Source organism: Musca autumnalis, unplaced genomic scaffold, assembly GCF_047663935.1.
Source record: "Musca autumnalis isolate F117 unplaced genomic scaffold, ASM4766393v1 scaffold_4, whole genome shotgun sequence".
In the NCBI taxonomy this organism is placed as follows: Eukaryota; Metazoa; Arthropoda; class Insecta; order Diptera; family Muscidae; genus Musca; species Musca autumnalis.
The window spans coordinates 251,347,200-251,373,531 of NW_027411977.1; the positions used below are offsets into that span (position 1 = coordinate 251,347,200).

The following is a 26,332-nucleotide window of genomic DNA, read 5'->3' on the forward strand; positions in this document are numbered from 1 at the left end:
ATTGTCATCGTTAGCTGCTGTAACTGTAGCTGTTTCCGAAGAATGTTTTTGTTTGTGCGGTAAAGTGGTATGCAAATTTCCACATGATTTTCTCGAGCCGCCATCACAACACCAAACACACAAAACAAGAAACCAACAAAAATAATACAATTAGAGTGAGAACAATACCGACAAGATACTGATGCTTAGTCTTCCCTTGTTGCCGTATTGCGACACAATTAACAACCAACAATAATATTAGTATACGGACTGTTCTCATCTTCAACTTGTAGGTTGTCTTTGTTTGACTTTGCTTGGTTTGTCCTATTGTTAGTTGGCGGACCGCTCGACAAAGTGGTTGCTTGGCTGGCTAAATGCTTGCATGCTTAGTTGGTCCGATGGTTATCATTGTTTATCAATCCCTGAAAAGTTTCATAGCACAGATGTTCGAAATAGGTTTTTCATTTCGATTCCTTCTTTACTTTACGCAGCAAGTGGGCTGGGTAAATGTAAAATGTTTGAAACAGAGGTCGGCCAATAAAAATGACTTCATTGACATTTTATGGTACAACAAAGCATGCCAGCAAAATTGCCATCAATTTTTCTTCTTCTTCATCTTGTATCAAGAAATAATAATAAAATAAAATTTTGTGGATTGTTTTTCCACAATAATGGAAAACATATTGACTGGCTGTTTATGTTGTCCAGCAACCACAGTAAACACTGTGCAATTGGACCATCAATACCCCAAGGCCTTTGCATATACTTATTTTATGTATTCCCCCTAGTATTTGGATAACGATAAACTGTTGTTGTTGATGTTTTCATCGAATGAAAAAAAAAAAAAATACTGACAAGACGAGTTATTATCGCTTTGTGCTCTGCATTCCAATAATGACGCCTTCAAAAAAGGGATACGTGCCCTGCAAAGCAACTAAAGGTCTTAACAATGTTCGCACTTCATTTCTGCAAAAATTGGCAAACTAAAATAGTCATAAATTTCTACTTGTCTATATTGTAGGAAAGTAAGTTGTCATCGTGTCATCTCTCAACTTTGGTCGATAAAATACCCTTCAAATATAAACAAAAAAGGCAACAGTCATTATTATTATTATTATTATTATTATTATTATTATTATTATTATTATTATTATTATTATTATTATTATTATTCCTATTATTATTGGACGAACAAATGTATGGATATGGATAACACGCAATCAAGCGATTTCAATCTGAAATTAAGTTCATGTTGTATGGTATTGGTGAATCAGTTTTTGTTTGAATGATTTTCTAAAATTGATACGCCGAATATGTAATCTTATGAAAATTATGGTCTCCATTTTATATTCTTGCCCAATTGACATTGTTCACACATGTGGACAAAAATACAATTATACATACATATTTCATCACTCCATATGGAACAGTTGGATTTGTCTTCTTTAAATGGACTGCATGTTTTTTTAATTCTAGTATAAATATTTTGGATTCGTTTATAACATTGTCCGATATTGCGTTTGACAGCATTCGTGGTACACCAGTACGTATGTGTGTTTATTAAGAAACGAATTTAGAACACTCATACGCTGATTGCTTTACATGCTGTGGAATTGCTCTGGATACTAATTAACAATTATGAACCATTTTAATTAAGTAAACTATAACTTTTTAAAATTAATTCCTGAAACCGGGATAGTCGGGTGCCACCGTGGTGCAATGGTATGCACACCCGCCTTGCACGCTAAAGGTCGTGGGTTCGATTCCCCGGCCAAGTAACATCAAACATTTTTCAACGGTGGCAAAATACCCCTCAGTAATGTTGGCGAAATTTCCTGAGTATTTCAGCCTTGTAAAACTTCTCTACAAGTGGTGTCGTAGACTCGCCGTTCGGATTCGGCGATAAACAGTAGGTCCCGTATCATTGAGCTAATATGAATCGGGGTGCACTCATTGATATGAGAGAAGTCTCCCTTGTCCCTAATGGGGTGTTTGTGGAACAATTATTATTATGGTTCATCTACCCTTGACCAACTCTCCCTTATAAGGGGAAGCGTGAGTCTGAGTACTTAAACTGCAAGAATAATTACAATTTATTTTCTTTTTTGGTAACAACCAAAAAAGTTTTACAATCGATGAATCCGAGCTTCACCTTTTCAGAATTCGCGAACTGTTGACGTAATATGACTAAATTTTTCATAATATCGACCATTAAAAATTATTTACGTGGAAGCTGTGTTGGTATCAATGTAGAAAAATGGGTAAACATTTGTTGAAGCCATCAAGTTTTTTTAGCTTCTTTTTCCGATTTCAGGCATAACCTCACATTTCATGGACCTATGCCCAAAGAAAGAATCAAAGAATACTCCATGGGCAACATGATACTAGTGTATGATTTTCTATATATCCACTGCATCTACATAAAATTAGTGCTGATATTTTGAAGCCTAAAATTTCGGGGTTTTTTGAATTTCTGTATTAGTCCGGACACGCAACAACTTAATATTTAGAACTCGTAATAGGATTACAGAACTCGTGATTTTACGCCGTTTAATGTATGCATCGTATGCATATTGGGCGTCGCTTACCCACTTTGGCCGCCGAGTGAAACATCGAAATATGCATGGATATTGAAAGAGATTGATTCGCTCTATCCAAAATCGCATGCGCTTCAACTGATTTTAACTAATTCGCGAATGACAGGCTTTTGAATGTTCATATTTTTTGAATGATTGTAATTTCAATATTACTGTTCCTATCCTTTTAAGTTATCACAGTAAGCAACTAAGTTTCGTGATTTTAAAACATATTTCTTGGTGAAGTTTTAGCAGAGTACATTAATTACACTGTGATACAAAAGTGGACAAAAAATTTTTGCAGGGCTTCTGATGCATAAATTTGGTTTTGTGGGAGTCCATGGAAGACAGAAATACCTACGGTTTCTTTAGGTCACTTCGTTTTTTGATTTTATAACTGCATATGTAGTAAAAACTGGGTTTCTTGGAAAATTTTCCCTTTCCAAAGAAAAAAGATGCTGTAGAAATCCGTTGTGGAAAAAATAAGTTATGACCGTTTAAAGTTAAAAATCCAAGGAACCCCGTTTTTCATTACATTTGTCATTATAAAATCAAACAACGAAGTGACCCAAAGAAACCAAAGGTATTTTCGTCTTCCATGGTCTCCCCAAAACTGAATTTATGCATCAGAACCCCTGCAGATTTTTCGTGTAGCACAGTGTTATTGTATTGGATTTTAGAAAAACAGTTGGAGAAATCCCAAATATTTTCTTCTAATTTTTCTAATCAAACCAAAAATATATTTAAAATAATATTTCAACAATAAGTTTTTCTCTGTTGTTGTTGCTATAATATGCAAATTTGTATACACAATCTCTATAAATTTGGTTTAATATTTTTCGAATTGTCTAGATTCTTTTAATTTATTTTTTAAGGTTTGTACGGACTCGGGGGTGGGATAATTTTGATTCACTTTAAGATTTGTTGATTTTCCGCGAAAATAAAAATACATTTTGTTAGTACGAGGGTCACTAGAAAACTATCTAGCCTAGGCAACACGCAGTGTCGCCATGCGTAATATGACTTTTTTTTGGAAAGTTTGACAGTTTTTAGCCTAAGCGTTCTCAGGACAGTTCGACATACGAACATGTGTTAGGTTGTTTACAGTGACTTGATTGAGAAACCTCCAAAACATGGTTTTTAAACGCTTTTACAGCATCTTCTGGGAATTGCTGCTATTTTTCAGGTTCAAACGCATAGTTCTATGATTCGTCACCTGGATCCGTCTTATAAACATCTTTTGAAGCACCGCGATAGTATTTTTTTCGATATTTCTTGCACCGATCAACACGATATCCAACGAGAAAAACCCCATTTTTGCCACCAAGTGTTCATGCAATATCAAATGTAAGTTGGTTTAATAAATGCCCAAGGATGCCTTTATCTCACAGTATCTTGCATTATCCGTTCACATACGGCTTAATTTTTTCTGCCACAACGGCCATTTTTGGACGACCCTCACGAATTTCGTTTTTTTGGCGAGTGTCGGCCACGAGTTCTATAGGATGTTCCTTTATCGACATACAAAGATTTAATTTGATCAATGCAATATTGCCGTGATTATCCACGTCAAAAGTTGTGTACAATTACACTGTGCAACATTTTTAAGGTGATCTTGTGCAAACAATTCGAACTGTGGATTTTTTGAAAATACAGACCCAAACGACAAGAAACCCTAGTTGGGTTTTGTTGTGTCAGATCCAGCTCGGATATTAGGTCCCATCTAAACATGGTTAAATATTGAGTTTTTAAAGAAATCGGGACTATATCTCTGAAACCAATGCGAATCTTCTTTTGACCTCTGAAGCAAATTTGTAGATAAGGACAAGAATAAAATATTTGGAGAAATAATATACTCGAAAAACTACATTTATTGCCTCAAATTTCAAAATATATGCAAAAATTCCACAATTTTTATACATTTTGCACCGTATCTCCAAAACCGTTAATTTTTTTTGAATATTTTCTTTTGGAAAAATATTCCCTGGAATGTAGTACACAACTCTTCAGAACATGTCATTGTTGTAAAATGCCTCTATGCCGTTGTTTTCAGTACATTTTTCAACGACGATTTAATCAAAATGTCAATAATGTGGTGAAATCCGAAATGCGAGAATAAACTCTTGGTGTGAACTGTGTTTGAAATACTTGTTGTAAAAGATACGATGTAAAATACCGCTGAAATAACATGAAGAAAGCATTTTAGAGTTTCAGAATGTTCTAAAGAATTGTTGAGAACTTTATTTAGAAGATTTTTGCAAAGGTTACTTGGTTCAACTCCCAATAGTTTAGCCGATACTGACCAGAATTTCAGCAATTATGTAAAATTTTCTATATTTTATAGATTTTGATGCCCTAGATGGAGTTTTTCTTATGTGGTTTTTTCAAAAGATAAGTTCTACTAGTTTAGGGCTACAATATTGCTAAAGACAGCAAGGCCAAATTCCTATTCGTTTCTGAGATAAAGGCCTGATAAATGCAAAAAAGTGTAGATTTAGCCCGGTTTAGATGAGGCCATAAAATCCGAACTGGATCTGACAGGACAAAACCCTACTAGGGTTTTTGTAGTCTAAATATGTACATTCAAAAAATCCATACTAGAAGTTGTTTGCATTTTCAGTGTTGCATAGTGTTATCAGACGAAAATGTTGACAAGTAAATTCCATTTCTTTGCAAAGTGGGTTTTTCACGTCAGTGTAAACAACCCAACACATGGTCGTATGTCAAACTGTCCTGAGTACGCATAGGCTAAAAACTGTCAAACTTTCCAAAAAAATGTCAAATGACGCCTGGCGATCACTGCGTGTTGCCTAGGCTAGATCGTTTTGTAGTGACCCTCGTATATAAACATCCACGAATATATATGAAATGCACGATTTAACGATTTGTGGATAAATGTTGGAACTGTAAATTCTCTTAGGGCAGCTTCTACTTGGATTGATGATTTTTAATTCAAAAATGCTACTTAGTCACTCTTGCTACTCGGGACATATTAGATTGCCTTAAGCATCTTCTAATAATTTTAAATACGGTAATGGCGTTTTAAACAAATGATATTTGATATTAACATAAAACATTTGGCGGCCCCTCAATTTCTTTTTTCGGGGGCAAGTCTATATTTCGGAACTAATGACCTTAAAGCAATTCTGTTGGCATCTACTCAAATGACTGATGAGCACGAAAACTTACGAATTGAGTATCTGCTTTCAGTATCCATTTTTGCACATTGCAATATTTCTCTCACACTTAAATGAGGTTCTAATTTAGACATTATCCCCTCCTTCCAGTAGCTTCCATATAAAATTCCAAAATTTTTCACATATGTACATTTTCGGAACATATCAAGGATAGTATTGAATGTTTTACAGCACAATTATTTTCGGGGATAATCCCGACATAATAACCCTACAGCTGTAAAAACCCTATAGCCACCAACTAAAATTGATTTTAAAGGAAATCCTCGATTTGGTGCAAGGTTGCACAACGTAATTGTTCTTTCAAGCTCACATCAAATTCGATGATGGTCTAATCGGTCCATATTTAAGCTTCTTTTCACTATGTCACCGGCTGTGGGCATACTCTGTCGCCAAAGCCGTCGGATACTTTCCTAGTTGATACTTTGAATATTTATCCAAATTTCATTGCTCTGGAATTTTACCTACTTTCACCAAAGAATAGTTGAAATCCATACCTTATTCACGTGATCCCGCAGCACATTTGAATAAACCATCGCAACTGCTTCCAATGCCATAAACGTTATATAACCAATAATCCATGGAACAATAAGTCCCGGGTTTTCCTGCAAGAGTAAAAATAAAAATCATTTTAAAAATAAGTGGAATCAAATGCTTAAACTTTTTTTATTTATTGTTGTCTTATTAGAATGAAGGTCATAGTATATGAAAGTTTTTAATTAACCGAATTAATCGACCTAACATGACCTAAGTAGTTTATATTGAAAATTTGTATCCAATATTATTTCTATCGGTAAGCTTTAGCGACAACTTCTTTTTGGTTGGTTATCTACAGACCGACCTAAGATTTGAAACAATTAAAAAATTCCATTGCTGTTAAGTTATTTTTAATGACAGTCATTAGAGGTTTGCATTTTTAGTATGGGATAATGTAATCAACTCATTGAGATGGTACTAAAAGAAACGTTATTGCCTTAAATTTTAATTTTAAACTTAGAAATGAGAAAAGAAGTCATAACTCATTACTCGCCTTTTACACTTACGTACATAGACATATTGAAGATGTGGCAGTCTGAACGACAGCTTATGACATACATATCTCTGTCTGTTTGGTAATTTATTTTTTGCCGTTTTGACAACTAGTCTTCTTAGCAATTGTTAAAAGTTTTGTTTTGAATAGTAGGATTTGTTGCTACGCCATTGCGGACATCATAGTCAGAAAGGATTTCGAGTATGCAAAACAAGATGTTTAATTAACCAATTCTATTTTCGCTACTTAAGCTCCGCATAAATTATTCCGTCCTATTAATGCTCTTATTTCAGCTTTCATTTTCACTCTACCCAACCACCACTATCCTTTATTTTGAAACTTTGTCTCTCCTCAGCATTAGCGACAAAGTTTCACAACAAAGATAAGAAATCGTTATGTCATTATGACCAAGGACATTTATTGCCGATAGAAGGACTATTTGGTAGTAGTTAAGTTTACTTTATGATGCGTTTGATTGACGTCGTGACCTTTCAAATTGAAGACATTATTAACGAAAATAAATAAATTAATTTTATGCAAATGGAATTAACAAGAAGAAGAAAAAGAAGAGGGCGACCCCTTCACAAAAAAACGAATTCAAATAGATGAGAAATTCGAAATGTGATACCATTAAACAATCATTGTTCGAGCGTTTTAAGTTTGTATGTTTGTTTGGTGGATATCTTACGAGTGGATGGCACTTGTATCTGTGTACGTTAACTGCAGAAGGGCTCTCCAGAGTTGAGCTCTTATATGCATATGCATATACACACAGTGATGCATAGAACTGTCGTTTCTTGCTGCCGCAATAGGAAGTGTCTGCATTTCGTAGCTTCTCATCTACCTATTCGCCACAGCATACCATATTCATGCAGACCTTTATTGAAGCGCTTTAAGAAGAACTCTGAAATGCTCATCCATCCATGCACACTTGCATATACCCAATAAGAGTACATGTGTGTGTTTGTATGTGTATGAGCATTTGTGTGAGTAATACTTTAATATCTACAAAATGAAATACATTTTCGTTTTATGGGAATTCTCTTTTCTTTGACTGCTGTCGGTCGGTTCTTTTGTAATAAACCAAATTTTTTATAGGGATTTTTAAACGAAAAACATCTATATATGTATGGATGTATGTATGTATTTGGTCTCTTGTTGCAGTATTTTGCTATTCCAAGTTCATATCCGGTTTGGGGGTGTGCGTGAGGGTGTGCATTGTATTGTGTCATAAAACAACACTGTCAACACATGTTCATGATGATATTTTTTCATCAATTTTGTGTTCTTTGCCTTTTTTGTTATGTTGTCGTTGTATTTTTTCGTTGTTGTTCTAATTCAGTTGTTATCTGCAACACTCGACGGAATTTGTCGAAAAATGGCAAGGAGCAAAAACAGCATAGGAATGAGAAAAAAACATAGCCGTTATATCCGTCCCAATGTGTGCCGTGATTGGTACCCACACTCGAACACTTGATAGACTTTCGGCGCGCGGAATTGAATTTTCTACAGAATGGGATGGGCATATTTTTCATCATCTTGAATGTAATATGATTTTGCGGCAGATAGAAGGTGGAAGGATGATTACAATCTGTTCTTTGGAAATTAGAATTTGCGTAAAATTACCTTTAGGATTCCAAAAAGCAACATCACACTTAGAACAATCATTGACATTTGAGTTCCAATTATAGCAAAATAGGCAATCTGGACACCTGAAACAGAAAAGAAAATTCAGCATCTTAGTATGATTTTTTGATTTTGTACGTTATTAGTTCAAAGTTCGGTAGTGACATTTTCGTATGTATATTAGGGTTATTTGCATTTTTTGTAAATATCAACAATACCACCAGATGGCCGTATCGAGTATAGACAAATATTAAGAAATGGGTTATCGCTTTTCCCCTATCGTTAAAAAAGCTCCGCATCGATTCCATACAAGTTTTCCATTGCAGTTATTTCTTGTATGTTTTTCATTATTATAGCATATCGTTATTTCTTATTGAAATTGAATATAATCTCCAATATTCCACCATTATACACGAGTCTAATACAAAATTTTGGCTAAAACGTGATAACTAAGCGTTTATCTAAACATCAATAAATAATATGTATACGAATATATGTAAAAGTTTCTTCAAAAAAATTTAATCAAAAATTTTCGTTATAAAAATGGTCACCAAATCCAACCAAAACGCGTGTTTTCGTTATCAGGACAATATTTCGCACGTAGTAATTGTGTTTTTTTTTTTTTTTTGGTTACAGTATATGTACCGTGGCGGCCAAAGAATTAAGAACAATTTCTTATTATACATTGGGTCTATTTCATTTAGGAAATGTTTATCAACGGGTAGTAGACATATATTTGTCTAAAACGACCGTAACCGCACATCGTGTACATCTATCTATTCGAGGGGAACTAAAAAAGTATCTAGTCCAATAATGAAAACGCGAATATTTACCATCAAAAATAGTTTTATTGTATTCTTAAGTAATCTCCAGGATGATTTATACACTTTTTCATGCGCTCAAACCAATTGATGAAGAACTTCTTCCACTCCGATTGAGACAACACAAAAACACGTTTTTTGAACGATTTTGCTGCATCTTCTGGCGATTGCTGCTAATTTTCCATAATTCGTCTCCAAGATCCACCTTATAAAAGTCTTTTGAAGCACCGCGATCGTATTTTTTTGAAATTTCTTTCTCTTCTTTCCGACGAGAAAAACCCAATTTTTTCAGCCAGGTGTTCATGCAATATCAAATGTTAGTTGGTGGAATAAATGCCCAAGGATGGCTCTACCTCACGGTATATAACATGACGATATTGCATTATCCGTTCACACACGGCCTAATTTTTTCTGCCACATCGGCCGTTTTTGGACTTATTAATGAAAAAATGGGAAAAACTTGTTGAAGAAAACTAGTTTTTCTATGTTAATTTCCAATTAGCGGTTTTAAAATACAATGTATAGCCTTAAGTTCAAAGAGATGAAGTTTATAATGTATGATTTTTTATACCCTCAGCCTTTAGGCTAAAGAGGGTATTTACACTTTGATACGACCAAAAATGTGTCCCATCGAAATAATGGTTTTAGACCCCAAGTATGTTTGTACGATATCCGTTTCAGACAATTTTGAGTAGATCTAGCAATGTCCGTCCGTCTGTCTGTCTGTCTGTCTGTCTGTCGGTCTGTCTCGCTGGCTGGTGCGCACGATAACTCTCGAACGGATCAATCGATTCGGTTCAAATTTTGGGTATCGAATTATTTTGTCCAGATTCGATTTAAGTTCGAAGATGGGCCATATAGGTCCACTCCTTCAGGTACCTCCCCCACAAATGTTCAAAAATTGTCGCAAAACTTGTGCGCACGATAACTCTTGTAGGGAATAACCGATTTGGTCCATACTTTGCACATTGTGTAATTTCTACCAAACTTAGATGAGGTTTCAATATGGACTCAATCGGTCCACTCCTTCGGGTACCTCCCACACAAAATTTCGGAAAAGTTCAGTTTAGGACCTGTTCTCGAATCGCTTTGATTTTTGTTTACGCATGTTGTATTCGCTGTCCTCTATACGACGTTGTAAGTTTCATTAGGGGCAAGTCCATACTTCCTGAGGAAATAACCTGAAAGTTACAAAAAACCATATGACACCGTGTGTAGTGGTTGGAGCGCAAGATAACTCTCGAACGGATCTGCCGATTCGGTCTAAAATTTGGCTTTCGTATTATTTTGTCCAAACTTAGTTCAAGTTCAAATATGGATTATATCGATCCACTCCTCCCGGTACCTCCCCCACAAAAGTTCGAAAATGTTCGGAAAATTTGTGCGTACGATAACTCTTGAAGAAAGTAACCGATTTGGTCATTAGTTTGTACTTTATGAAATTTCTACCAGACTTAGATGAGGTTCCAATATGGACTTAATCGGTAAACTCCTTCGAGTACCTCCCACACAAAATTTCGGAAAAGTTCAGTTTAGGACCTGCTCACGAATCGCCTCGGTTTTTGTTGTAACATCTTGTATTCACTGTCCCTTATACGAAGGTACAAGTTTCCCCAGGGGCATGTCCATACTTCCTGAAAAATAGCCTGAAAGATGAAAAACAAACCCTATGACACCATGTTTATGGGAGGAAGCGCAAGATAATTCTCGAACAGAAATGGGAGAATTTGGGAGTGACCGATTTGGTCCATAGTTTACACATTCTCATAATATCTACCAGATATATATCAGGTTCGAATATGGACTATATTTGTCCACTCCATCCCGTACCTCCCACACACAATTTTGGATAAGTTCACTTTAAGTCCTACTATTGAATCACTTTGATTTTTGTTGAAGCAACTTACATTCGCTGCCTCAATTACGATGGTAAAAGTTACTTCAGGGGCATGTCCATATTTCTTGAGAAAACAGACCGAAGGTTGTAAAAAACCCCAATGGCACCCCATGGTCTATGTCGGTCCATTCCTTTAAGTACCTTTTCCGCAAAAATTTTGAACTTTAATCCTAATCAACATTTTTCCGGTTCATACGACCAACATTTTGAAACCCCCTAATTTGCCCAGGCTGAGGGTATAATTCTGTCGGCAAAGCCGATTGATACTTTTTTACTTGTTAATATATGCAATGGATATATCTACCTCAAACTGATGATGACATTTTGAGGACTGAAAACCGCATTTTGGATGTGTCATTGCTACTTAAATAAATAGAGCTATACCCTGTTTAAAATGTGCGAAAACAGAAAGTTAAAAATTATCGCGAATAGGGAGATATAATAGATTTTTTCTAAAAATTGAGTGCGATGCTACATCCGCGGTTCTTGATGGATCCCATTGAAACGACATCAAATGATGTATTTTTGAAAGCTGATCATAGAAATCGAATGCGCATGAAATGTAAATGTACTTTTTGGTAATTATGTGCATTTTACTGCTGTGTTGGAAAATCGGATGCGCAACATGTCATTTCCACTATTACGTGGTTTATATGCGTTTCATTTGTAGTAATATTGAATATAACTGTATTTTAAATAATTAATTTTATGCCACAATTGGAAGTCCTTGTGATTTAATATAATGATCTAAAGATGTCCTGTGGTCCACAAAAAAAACGAGTTTCCGGGGATTATTGTTTTATAATCGCTATATTTGCTAAACTTATGAGTGCATCGAGACGACGGTGGTTGCGCCTCCGCCCAAGAAAAACGATATATTTACAAATTTCCTTAAATGATAAGGTTCAATGGACCATCTACAATGAAAAACTAAAACATATAAGTCTCAATAAGCGGGAGAATTCAACTTAGCCAGTTTTTTAACTTTTATAATTAAATCGCTTTAGTAAAAAGACAGGGGACATGGACGATAATAAATCCTAAACAACATCAATGGGCGAAAAAAATCAACAAAGTCCCTATGAGAATAGAAAGGTTACAGACAAAATCTGTAGATACATATAAAATCCTCCTCGGTTTGACAATGGACCGAAGAAGTGAGGTAGAAAATACCAAAAGAAAAGTTGTCATTAAAAATGATTACGACGGGCCAGCAATGCGGACCGGGGTCTGCCAGTAAATTAATAAATACATATATAAATAAATAAATGACATAATAATCTAAAGATGTTAGCCATTAGGAAAACTATAAGACAAACGCAACAGAATATCTTTATTACTGCTCAAAATTTTGACGCAAATGACAAATAACTCAAACGTTTTTTCTTCAACTTTTCCTATAAAACCATAAATAAAATAAAATTAGACTGTATGATTTTTTTCATCATATTTTCTTCTCCAGCTCCAACCTTCACCAATTAGGTTATATTTTGTTTCTCACAATGTCTGGATGCTGTTGTAATTTTTTATATATATTTTTAAGTATGAGTGGTATTACTTCAAAATATATGTTTGTAAATACACAATTTTTTAACAAATTTTATTTTTCGCGAATCCATTGGGACCTTTCGATTTTTTTGCATCATCGCAAAGGTTGCAAATTCTGTTAACGGCATTATGATAAAACAGCTTACCATATTAAGCCGCGATTTTTTAGCATTTTTTTCTAATTATCATAATTAAAGCGGTCATATCTTTTGCGCGTAACAGTCAAAGTTGGTAACAAAAATAGATTTGGAATGACTATTTTTTCTTAATCTATGTACCAAAAATCATTGATGTAGTATCAACATTTTTTTTTTTTTTTTGAAATGGTAAAGGCGGTTTTAGACATTTTACCTGATACATATATCTATAAAATCTGCAAATAATTTAATTTAAAAAGCCTAATAGTGTTGTGCTTAATTTTTCACATTTATTTCTAGACCAAATACCGTCACACATTTAATGTTGCATCAAAGTTGGACATATATACATTAGGGTTATAACTTTTTTTGCAATTTTTGCAAATATCAAAAATACCACCGCATAGCCGTGTAGAGCATGAAAAACTAATGTGAAATATGGTGTCATTTTTTCTTGAAGTTCCGTAATGCATTATTTAATTTTATTTGTTATAATGACATATAAGCTTTTCGTATTAACTTATTAATATTTTTAATCTAATTTAAAATCAATGACGAACCATTCTGGACCAATTTGTTATCAAATCGCGATATATTTTAATGCACCTTTGACAATATTGAATTTTTTTGCTTTTATTGTACCTATCGGACAGGAGAATATGTGGTCATTTGCAACGAATTCGCGAAAGTTACAGACTGTTTTTAATGAATTTGCCTGTAAGAATCTTATTTCTTTTCTATAAATATTTATTCAAACAAAGCCAATTTAAATTTTTAAATAGAAAAAAATATCAAAAGGGCTTTAGTAATCGCAGTCGGTGAGGAAACTTTTTTACCGAATCGAACTAAAACACGCGTTTTCGTCATCAGGAAAATATTCCGTACTGGCGTGGTATTTTTTGGTTATACCCCTAATTGCACCAAATACCTAAAATCGGTCGAAAATAAATATGTGAGTTATACCCAAAACTACACCTGTTCTTAAAAAAATAAATAGGGTTCGTCCTTTGCCAAGAACAGGATCTTTCCCAATTTTGCTGCGAATTGGACAATAATGCGATCTGAACTTTGTTTACAACAATACATGAACAATCCACTCAGAAAGTGAATATATGCAGATCATCAAAAGGAACTATGGGTCTATTTCGTTTCCTTTTGTATGTTACAAACTAATGCCCAAAGACATCATACCACTTACCGCAGTGTGGTGTTGGGTATAAAAAGCTGTGTCTAAATAGGATTTAACTAGATTCGACCACCGACTAGGTTTAGCCAAAAGGCAAAGTTTTACGAACTACATTGAAAGTATTTGTTGCAAGAACTAAAAAAATTTGATTTTGTGAAGTGTCATCTCTACCCTATTACATTTCATACCACTTACCAGGTCAACGAAGAGTGAACAAATATACATACATACATCTATGAAAAGAAACAACTACTCATGCCAGTGTCAGTTGTGTCATTGTGAGTGTGTGTACCAGCATGATTGGTAGATTTGTGGTCACATCGATTTTGTCAGCAATGCTCTCATGACACGGATGCCAACTCAATATTTGCATGTCATTCGATTGCAACAGGGAATTGATGCAAGCAGCTATCATCATCATAAAGAAATTTCTCTCTTTTTTGTTGGTGTATTTGTTGCAATATTTTATTGTTCAATGAGTTTGTTTATGCCATGATGATGTCTATATATGTATGTGGGTGTATGTTTACACCACATTATGCTTCTTCTGCTGCTGTATGTGGTTGTGGATATTTCTAGGAAATGTGTATCGTGTCCATAGAGGGAAAGTCAGTAATTATCATGGTCATCTTATGTAAAAGAATACAAGTTGCCAAGTTGTGGTTTCCATCAATTCCATGGATGAGTAGAAAGTAAAATAGACCATTCTCGGACCACATCTCGTTAACCAATTCATAGGCCGTTTAATTGAAGATGCCAATAGACTATAGCTTATTCAAATAGAGAACGAGAGACAGAATGTACCCACACACAAATTTGAATTAGCAAGTTTAGTCTATTATCCATTTACCCACATTTGTCCAGTAGTAGCACACAGTCATGAGTCCAGTGTTGGTGCATGATGTGATGTAATATGTGTGACCATAGCAAGATTTTACAAGTTAACATATCGACATGTATACATGTAAATAAATGTACGTGTTCATGTGGGTGTTTATTGTTAAATGATTAACTTACCATAGTAGACATCCTCCAAATCTCCGGACTTGTTTATATTGATGTTTATACGCCATGCATATATCAGGACTATCAACAGTGATATATTCTGCAAAGAAAAAAATTCACACACATTGGAAATTTATTTATATGTAAGAAGTATACATTTACTTGTGTGCTAGCGAGGGGAATATCAAGAGCTGTTCATCCAATAATTGCTATCAGTGTGTCCGTTCAGTTATGGTGGGTAGATGTCATTAATAATGTGTTCGCACATGGCCAAGAGATACAGCTTTTGGGCAGTAAAATTCATTATTCATATATGTACATATATATACATGTTTTTTTGTTACATAAGGATCACGGCGACATTACCAAAGCAGAAACAGTTCAGAGGAAAAAACTATAGTGAAACTTATAAGAGAAATGGTCATAGTCAGCTATGTAGACATGGCACATAAAACTTGACATTTAGGAAAATATGAGATTTATTTGACGTTTATACAATGGAGTTGACATTTTAAATCTCGAGCTTATCTAAAGTTATATATTGCTAGTATTGCGGCCAATGAAACAAACATACATACATATGTGTTTATCTATCTATGTGTTTCTAGAATTGATGTGTGGCTTGGTATAAGGAAGCTGTGGTTTTCTGAAGAATTTGTTTGACGTTTTCGAAGTCTTTCTGTTAAGCTATATATTAGTTCACACGGAAGAGGAATTAAGGCCTCAGGGATAACAATCTTTGCGCGATGCGGGGGCTTAAGGTCACAGTTTCCACACTTAACACCCTGGAAGTGTTGAGTTGGGGAACTGTGAGCGACCAAAGGTTATACAAGTAGCGGCCTCCTACTTATTAGAGACCCCTAACGCCGGGGTGTCAGGCGAAACCGTGCCCATCGGTGTTTTAAGATTTGCAGTTATGGTACCTACTGTATTAGAACGGAGCCTCGTTGATACCTGGGCATCTCAACGCAGTAATGACTTAGTTGTCAAGTCCTTGCCATGGTACAGGAGGGCTATGCCATGGTGGACCTCACTTCCCCCATTAAATCTATGACGCATAGAGAATAAAAATTTAAACAAAAAACAATTAAAACAAATTCGATTGATGACAACACTGCAATGCCTAAGGATAACTCTTCAAAATCAAAATTCTGTACCAAGTCTGGGGCAACCCGGTCTGACGGGACGGTAGTGTCGGGAGGGGACGGACATACGGTACCCACTCTAGGAGCTGTCACTGACAGTTTGGCTGAGGAATCTCCTGGAGATACTGGAGCAGACGTTGGCACTGCGTCTCAGTCAGGGTGGCTATTCTACTGGGGCCGAGGACGGCTCATCGGATGACGAAATGAACACCACAGTCATTCCAGCGACTGTAGTCAACGATGAGTCGGCCTCGACCTCAGTGGAAGCAGCCACCTGTATGAACTCTGGACCAACCGATGCACCAGCTACCCAACCATCGGCCGCAGCCGATGTTGCTGGCTCACAAGGACTTGCTGCTGTTGGGGAAGGAACTCCGACCAAAATACCGGCCGGAAAAGCTCCCACCACCTCAGATAGCTCTGCAAGTCAATGGCCCAAAAAGGGGAGGGCGTACCACAGAGCAATGCACTTCCTCAGGAAGTACATTGACAGGGAACCCTCATCTATAACGCTGAGAGAATGTAAGCTGATCAAGATGATTCTCAAGGTAGTGAGAAAGATCGAAAGATCTCACCCTCACTTACCCAAGAGAAATCCTGATATCAGTAAGCTTTCTCTCATAACGGCTAATGAAAAGGTTAGATCAATGCCTACATCGACTCCCACAGCCCCCAAGGACCAAACCGGGAGCGATGTTGACATGATCCGAAAACCATCAAATGATTAGCCTCATTCGACCTCAAAGCTCTCTTCAAAGGGATGTCCCGCAACACAGACAGGACAAACCTCAAAGGAGAAGGCAATCAAGTCGAAGGGGACGCATCATAAGAGCTCCAAATCTGGGAAGTCCGACCGAACACCGGTCTCCGCACCTGGGGGAGCATCTACCAACCCAATTCTTTTAAAGTGAAATAAGTCACGATTAATAGAAGGACATGATGCAGCAATAATGCAGTCTATTTTTGCAACTAAGGTCACGTCTTTTGCCTGAATCTATAGAAGTGCGTAAAGAAGCATTTCTTAAGATACCTTGGAGGTTTTTTCTGAGCAATAAAAGTGAATTCTTTAGTATAAGTGTAAAAAGTTAATATTTTTATACACAATAAATTCGATGTTACGGATGAAAATCAGTATTGTAATTCTATAACTAGTTAACAGAACAAACAGAAATACCGACAATTGTCGTTAATTTTTAAATATCAATAGCTTTTGAATATTACAAAATGTTTTTTGTTAAGTTAGCGACGAAAAAAGTAGTCGCCAGGCTCTACTGATAGCAACAGTTATGTCAACTTTTATTTATATTTTTCATTCATAATTTTGCCTTTTAATTTTACAGATTTTTGTCGGTAACCAGAAAATGAGTTACAAAATCGCACTACAGATGTTGTCGAAAGATGAAAAACAGACTGTTTCTGTGGACAGTTTCGAGAAGAAGCTGTTAAAGAAGTTCAATTTTTAATTAATTCTCTTTCGAGTTGAGCTTATTAGACCTATTATATACATTGAAAAATTAGGAGTCTAGCGAAGTCCCACACATTCAACCATTACGCTACGTTTCACGGGTGGTTATGCCGATCTTCAGGCGTATTGAATGTTGTTTTTGTGGCAGACGAAGGCAAAGTTCAATTTTATTTTGCTGAATTGATATGGGTATGGCCTAACGACTACTTTATTTAACAAAGATATTGGCATTTTAGTTTTAACGCTTTTTGTCGGTAAACCAAAACAGAATTTCTCTACAGAAATGTTTGTCTTGTGCCAGACTATGAAAATTTTCATGAAAATGTTTTGAGCTTATGGGTAAGAAGGGAGAAAGGGAGCTCCTTCACCTCCGCCCTCTCTTAAAAGCTAAACTATTTTCATGTGTTATTTTCAGCGTCTGGCACAAGAGTTTGTTATTTATTTGTAATTAAATCTATATGTATTGTGTGGCCTGGTAAATGCGTTTTACTATTAAGAGGTAGTTTACACTATCTATCAATGTCATATGACACCAAATTAATACATTCCATATCTACCCACGGAGGCAATGTGGAGACGTAATTTTATTATATTTTTGTTGGGGTGGACGCACAGAATAAATGGCGTAAGGAAAATCTCCAATATTCCACATATTAGTGAATATTTAACGATGGAAAATTTCATGTCATATGACATATACATATAGTGTAAACTACCCCTAAGCTGTGATAGTGTGTGTTTTTTTTAATCAAATACGACGGTAATTACAATAAGACCCTTTGGTATAATGAATTTTCTACTACATACATGTATACACATTCTCGTTCATATCTACATTAACACCAGTGGATGAGTGGTTGCGACGACATTATAATATTAAACACAGCATTAAATCCAGACAAATAAAAGCAACATCAAAAAAATATTTCCATCCACTGAAAAATTAAACATAATTTCCCAAAGGTATTTCATATTCCGAGCATTACAGAAAAGCTTTTCCTTGTCATTTAAATGTTGTGTGAATTTTAATTGAATTGAAATCAATTTTATTCTCATTATTGTGTCCCCGTTTCCATGTGATGTGTCCATTAGGGTTGTCACGTTTTACAAGTTTTTTTTATTAAATAACAAAAACGTCGCTGCATATTGAAGTCATCCAGGTGACAAAAAGCTGAGCAGAGAAAGCGTCCAATTTTTGCTATGCACTTATTTATTCTGCTTGTTTTAAAACATACATTTTTCCTCTAAGTAGTAATTGTTCGGGCAAATCTACTATTACTACAGTCTAAGTATCCCGAATAGAAAACCCAAACTCTTGTTAATTCCAGCTTTTTTATCCCAAAACGAATGAATCCAAAATTTTATTATTATGGCGATTTAAAGTCAATCATGTCCCCTGTCTAGCCTTTTGCGAAATGGTTTTCTGATTTTTCCCCCCTAAATATTTCCATGAACACCGAAATTACCGTGTAAAAAGGCTTAATTTGATAATTTTTTTTTTTAAATCGGTTAAGAAGTTGTCATGGTTTAAAAGTTTTGCAGGAGAAGTGCCTAAAGGAATGGACCGACATAGTCTATTTTGAAGTGTGTCTTATTTTCATTCCTCTCGATAGAACCATTATATCAGGGCTTGGCCACGAAAAACATCATATCACTGTAAACAGAGCTACTAGGAGTACCTTCGGTAAATTTCCTCAGGATTCTTGCACAGACCCTTAACCGCATTTAAACAAAAATGTTTACCATTTGTGTGGGTGATACCCTAGGGAATGGACCGATAGATCCCACTTTTGAACTGAAACTAAGTTTGGACAAAATATTTCGAGATCCAAAGTTTGGACCAAATCGATTGCTTCGTTTATGAGATATTGTGCTTACCATTGAACTTTTGTGGTACCAGAAGGAGTGGATCTATAGCACCATCATCGAATTTCATCTAATATTCGAAGAAATATTACGATATACAAAGTGTGGACAAACGCAGTATTCGGTTCGGAAGTTGTCGTGCGCACTAGCCACACACATGCTGGCCGTAGGTGTTTTTTACAGTTTTCAGCTCATTTTCTCAAGAAAATGTAAAAAACTTGTATCAAGGTAATAGGGGCCTTGCTTGCATCATGTTGCAAGAAAAATCAAAACGATTCGAGAGGAGGTCCTAACCTGCACTTTTCCGAAATTTTGGAACATAATCTATGTCTGGTAGAAATATTACGATGTGCAAAGGATGGACCAAATCGGTTACTACCTTTAAGGGTTACCGTCGCACAATTTTTCCGAACATTTTCGAACTTTTGTGGGGGAGGTACCCAAATGAGTGGACCGATAAGGCCCTTCTTAGAACATGAATCAACTATGGGCAAAATATTAAGATAGCCAAATTTTGAGAGTTACCGCGCGCTAGATCCAAAACACAAAAGCGGATTTTTACAGCTTTCAGGCCATTTTCTCAGGAAGTATGGACTTGCCGCTGAAAAAACTTGCACCGTCGTAATGGGCCAGCGAATACTAGTTGCTATAACAAAAATCGAAGCGATTCGAGAGCAGGTCCTAAACTGAACTTTTCCGAAATTTTGTGTGGGAATTACCCGAAGGAGTAGACCGATAGAGCATATTGGAATATGATCTACGTCTGGTAGAAATTTCACGATGTGTAAAGTATAGACTAAATCGGTTACTACCTTTAATAGTTATGGTGCCACAAATTTTCCAAAAATTTTCGATCGTTTGTGGGGGAGGTACCTAAAGGAGTGGACCGATATGGCCCATCTTCGAACATAAACTAAGTTTGGACAAAATATTACGAAGACCAAATTTTGGAACAAAACGGTTCATCCGTTCGAGAGTTATCGTGCGCACCAGCCAACCAAACAGATTGTCTGCAACGGATTTCGTCCAAACATACTTGGGGTCTAAAACAATTATTTCGATGAGGCACATTTTGCCCGTATGAAAGTGTATATCACCAATATTTTTGAAAATTTAACATAGCTGAAGCCAAGGTTTACCCTTTTAGAACACGCGACTCGTGATTGTATATTATACAAATTAAATACTTTTGGATAAAATGAAATGTTTTGGACGTGGCAAAAAATATTGGCCTAAAAAGATAATTTGCGAGGAAGCTGTGGCTATATTTATGTTAAAAAATTGGTGAAAATGGGTTGAAGCCACCATGTCTTTTTTTGTTATCTCTCTATTTGTGAGTAAACCACACTTCTCTCGAGTTTCCTGTCAAAGTAAAAGCAGAAGCACACTAAATAAGGATCATCTCACTAATGTATTACTTTTCAAAATTTCGTCTGCTTCTACCATTAAATGATGCTGACATTTTGAAGCCAGATTTACAGTGTTTTTTGAAATTTTCTTCTGATTTCATTCCGCAAACAGGTTTTTATAAAAACCATATATAGGATTGTAGTACTTGCGATTCTGAGTTATTTGATAGGAATATTGTCAATGTAGTCTGCACAGCTTCATAGAAATCTGCATCCAAATGCGAAAATTTTGTGCGAACATTTTTCTAAAAATCATATTTTTCGGGTCTAATTTTAACAATTGTTATTCGATTTCTTTGTACTTGATTGCACATTTTAGTTTTTTACGTTTCTGATCCAATAAATCATTCCCCGTGAAAATCCATCTACTAAAACGCGAGTTACAAGAAATTCCAAAATAGAAAAATCGTCTAAAATTGTTTTGGAAATATCGCGTATTTTATCGCGTCACATGCGGACAAAATGATTTTAATAATTACGTGATTTACACGTATTTTAAAATGCATATAAATTAAAATGGGATATTTGACCTCTGTTTCCATTTCAGAAGCTTTGAGATATATCCTCCTCAACCCAATTACCTTCCCTAATGGGGAAGCTTTAATATGAATGTCAATAAAGCAAAATCCGTCTATTTTATTGGGAGATTTAATCAAAACGAAGGAAATATTCCTATAGATTTTTCCAATATTTTCTACTACATAATGCATGTGAAAAAATATTTTGTTAAATAAAAATTTCTTTTTTGACCAAAATATGTGCTTATTTTGGCTGTAACATCAAAACTATAACACCAATCTGTACGATTGTAGTCTCATTTGATTCGCCGTGAAGTTTAGATCCACAACCAATTTTTATGTAATTTTATGACCACTATATTGGCCTTAATTTTGAAAAAAGTAGACTTATATGCTATTATTTATCAATTTTATGTACATTCCGCGAATTCTGTGTAAGATTTTGCAGGTATTATGCAATCTACTCGCTGAAGTCACTTCGAGAGAACTTTTTTGTAACAATGGTGCTCATTAAAATAATTAGCGTTTTTATAATATTTTCTTTCTTAAAAAGCGAAATAAAAGCGCCATAACTTTTGTCAGCAACAACCAAAAATTGGCTCGCGACCAGATTAGTAGTTGCAATTTTTTTCTTAACCTACATATCAAAAATCGTTGATGTAGCGCCAAAAAATATTATCCTTTTTTTCTGAAATGGAATATGAAATAATTGACAATATTCCTGATATACCCTCGTTAGCATAAATGCTGAGGGTATAAAAAAACATAAAAAAACAAAAACAAGGTTTATGTTCGGACGCTAAGCTGCTTAAAAGATACCAAACAATATAATATAAGTATTTATTATTACAAAAATTGAAATAAAGTAAGTTTTCGAAAAAAAAAAATAAATAAAATCGATGAGTTATGTAATTTTTCGTATGCTTTTCATTAAGTAGAAAAATTTCAATTACAATCATACGCACTAAAGTACAAATGTTAAGAAATACAAAATTTAAAAAAAAAACATATCAGAAAGTTAAACCCACAAAAAAATCCATAACTCATATATTTTTTAATAGAAATCCGATGTGAAGTATAAGAATCCAAAGGTATTTTCGTCTTCCATGGACTCCAACAAAACCGAATTGGTAGATATGAACCCCTGTATAATTTTGGTGTAGCGCAGTGTAATTAAAACACTTCAAATAACCAGAAGGAAGAAAATTATGCGATATGTATTTCTTCAAAGTAAAATATGACGCAGACAACATCGGCGTAAACAATTGTGTGCTATGGATGCTGATAAGAAAGTGTCCTGCAACGACCTTGATGATTTTTCGCGAACATGTCGACATTTCATTCATTATTGCCTCTATGTCATGTAAATACAGTATAATCGATAAACCGATAAATCGAAACCCTCACTAATGCGAAAAAAACCAGTTGGTCACTGGAAACGGTTCCAATCACATTTCAACCCCGACAATTTGTAATAATCAGTCGGTCCTTGGAATACGAATTTTTTGGATTCTGCTGTAGTTATATTTCTGAAACATCTGAACGTATCGGTTTGAAATTTGATAAACGATGCCAATGTGATTGTGTCGTTATACCTAAGACGTTATTTCGAAGCGGAGAAACCGACCACGCTCGTTATTTGCTAAGTTGTTAGACCTTGAAAATTTATAAATGCCCGTGCTGAAAATAGACTACATGATTTCGTGATTTTTCGAAAAATTCCAGTTTATTACTCTTGGATTTAAAACTTATTTATAGATCGGCGTGGTCTGCTCTGTTGCTAAATTTGAACCGGAAATGCATATACATACATACGTGACATTGCAATTAAAAAAAATAATTGCAATGTCATGCATATGCATTTCCGGTTCAATTCAATTAAAAAATAATTGCAATGTCACGCATATGCATTCAAATTTAGCAACAGAGCCGTCCACGCCGATCTATAAATAAGTTATAAGTGCAAGAGTAATAACTATTTTCCTGGAATTTGTATACAATATTAGGGAATGCCCGTCATAAACATGGCTTTTAAATTTTTAGAATTTTGGAGAGGATAAGAAATTTTCAATGCGTCCCATTTTTTTAAAAAGGTTTTTATTTCAAATTCCTTATTTCGTAGGAGGAAGAACTGACCACGTCTAAATTGTAGAAGCTATATATACGCAAAAGAACCATTTGACATACATACTGTCCTGGCACTTTGAGGGGATACGTGTCATAATGAATAAAGCAATCTTGACCAAGAACCAAAGGCGCCCGTTTTTTTAAGTCTTATAATTGAGCGGCAGTGTACTTAAATATACATTCGAATTACATTTCCTGGCTATTTCTCTACGATTATTGTGTTACTATCTAAACGTAGATTTGGGTTACCTTCATAAGTATAAACGAAAGTACTTGGAAAATAGTTATTCTTGTGATTGTTGTGTAGTGTTGCTCAGGATACGTAACAACAACAAGTATTTACTGTAGCTCTTGCAAGACACATTTTTATATCAGACAATGGATTTTCCACATTTTGTTTATAACTTTAGAAGTACGGGGAAATGGGGACTGTCAAAGTAGTCTTGGAAATATATTAGAAGAATTTTATTGAAAATTTGGCTAGTGAATAAAATGGAATATTTCTTGCGTATTTTTTTTTTTTTTATTTACGAAATTGAGCCGAATGTTATAACGCATTCTCTATGAAAAATTTTCCTTACTTTGGTGGGTACGTACAATGAATGTGACTCATACACAGGTATCTTATTTTGACGACGATTTTAAATTGTTCAATATTTTCCAAGAATCATTTCCATAATGGTTTGTTCTACTGGTTTTCCGCGAAAGCCGGAGTATGGCTGTATTTTTTGTCTCTGGCTTTTCATAAATTTCGACGGCTGTCACTTTTTGCTCTTGATACATATTTCTTGAGTGCCACTTCATTATATTCCTTAACTTTTGTTTTTTTTTTTCAAGAGGCATGCTTTTCAAAATTGACATCATCCATTCACACAGTCATTCATTCATACAGTCATCCACTCAATCATTCACTGAATTGGCCTGATTAAAGTATTCTCACACACCCAACTTGTTTTTTTTTACGCTCACATAAGACTGACTTCTGAACTGAATTTGTTTGCAGTACACAAAATTGTATTAAATAAAATGTAGTTTAAAGTATTGGAACGAAACAATGCGCAACGTTTACGAGGAGCAGTTTTAAAATGAAATTCGAGCATCGATCGATCAATCAACACTGAAGTCAACTCAAATGACAATCCATTTTAATAATATTTAAATGATTAAACTACGGGGAATTGACATTGTCCTTGCTGTTGTAGTTGTTTTGTTATTTTTAAAAATGTGTCCTTCCTTTGCATCGACACGAAAACAAACACGCACACACACACAAGCAAGCAAACGAAAAACGAAACATTTCAAATAAACATTCTAAAGCCATTAACAAATCATTTTGAAAAGGCAACAATAAAAGCGACAGCAAATTGTTTTGTCGTGGGGGAGAAGAGCATCGAGAAGCTTGCATGGTGATTAGAAGGAATATAACATCACATATTCGACATTGTGTGTTGGGCGCCATAACAGGCTAACGCTTCCAACACAACACTTAATAAACGAGCACACCAGCTAGGTGCGATGGGGCCGGCTGGCTGGCACACATTATATGCCATTATGCACCCAGCATAACTAAGCCCGGCCAAATAGTCATTGTATGATGCTTGAGTTTCTACTAATTGCTGTCGGTGAGGCATATTGCCTGGCCTTGGAGGGATGGAGGCCTGCATCAAGCGAACAGTTTAGCACTCGCCAATAAAACACATTAATGAAGTTATAAAAATGTTGTTTATTAGAATTTGCCAACACAGTTCCGGCGCCGCAAGGAAATTCTAGGCACGTTCCTGTAATCAACATAAATTACGAGTGAATTTAAAAGAAAGCCAGTCGCCTCTATGCGAAAATGTGCAATTGTGTGCACAATGATGAACAGTATCGTCGGCTTGTCTGGTTGGCAGATAAACAACTAAGCGGAAGATGGGATACCCTTCTTGGGGGGTGTGCGTAACGTAGGAACACAGTCCCTAGTCGCCTTATTTGAATGAAAGGTTCTAACAAATGTGCAAATATTTTAGTCAGTGAAATAGGAGCAGATGGTCATTAATTCTTCAGCTAACACCCGCTTTCATGTCATCCTACTTAAGGGCTAGAAAAAATGCGATGCATTGGCTGGGATATTTCGTTTTGCCTTTTTTTGTGGCAGTTTCTTGAGTTAGGGTCTGGTGTGGTTTTTTCGCTATGGGTAAGTTGCTACCATCAAAATATTCAAATTTCAATACTTACTATTGTATAAATGGCGCTCGCTATTGCCAAATTCTTGGCATGCAACATACGACAGCATCCGGTGGCTGTCAACGGTCCGTAAGGATACAAAATCACGGATTTCATTTTTTCTCCAGCTCCAGCAGCAACGGCAGCAGCAGTTACACAGCTCTTATGCTTTGTTTTCATTTTGTGCATGACGTTGATGGTGGTAGTGGTGGTGGTGCTTATGGCAACGAATATCGCTAACAAAGAAGGCGGACTGCAGGAACGAATGATTGACGTAACACTTCGACATGACTCGTACGCTTCAGTAACTCAGTACTTTACACAAACGCACATAGGAAATGAATGAATGTGCCTGTATGTGTGTGTGAGGACATAGCAATCTGTGTAGAGTATGTTTGTTTCCACTATCGTTTTTTTGCTACTGTCTTTGGATCCTGCTGTGTAAATCCTTTGATACTGGTATCTGTTTGTTGGCTTCCAAGTTAATTAAACAAGCGTGTTGACTGCAAATAGACAAAAAAACGATGGATGAAAAATAAATCAAACTAAAAATACTTGATTCTAACGCTTAAATTACATTCTAGTAAATCAAGCAAAA

General features: G+C 35.4%; 1 protein-coding gene across 7 annotated transcripts in view; it reads right to left on the reverse strand.

The window, feature by feature from the left end:
- LOC141402784 (uncharacterized) overlaps positions 1-26,332 on the reverse strand; it is an 80,235-nt gene that overhangs the window by 11,033 nt on the left and 42,870 nt on the right. For all 7 annotated transcript variants that reach the window (XR_012412722.1, XR_012412721.1, XR_012412723.1 and 4 more), the window contains 4 exons: positions 25,747-26,237; positions 15,012-15,099; positions 8,406-8,491; positions 6,247-6,354 (listed from right to left, as the gene is read on the reverse strand). Coding sequence is in view for 3 of the 7 variants with exons in the window: in XM_073984732.1 (XP_073840833.1) it covers positions 6,247-6,354; positions 8,406-8,491; positions 15,012-15,099; positions 25,747-25,923 (459 nt within the window). In the remaining 4 variants the exon portion in view is untranslated. The remainder of the gene's footprint in view (positions 1-6,246; positions 6,355-8,405; positions 8,492-15,011; positions 15,100-25,746; positions 26,238-26,332) is intronic.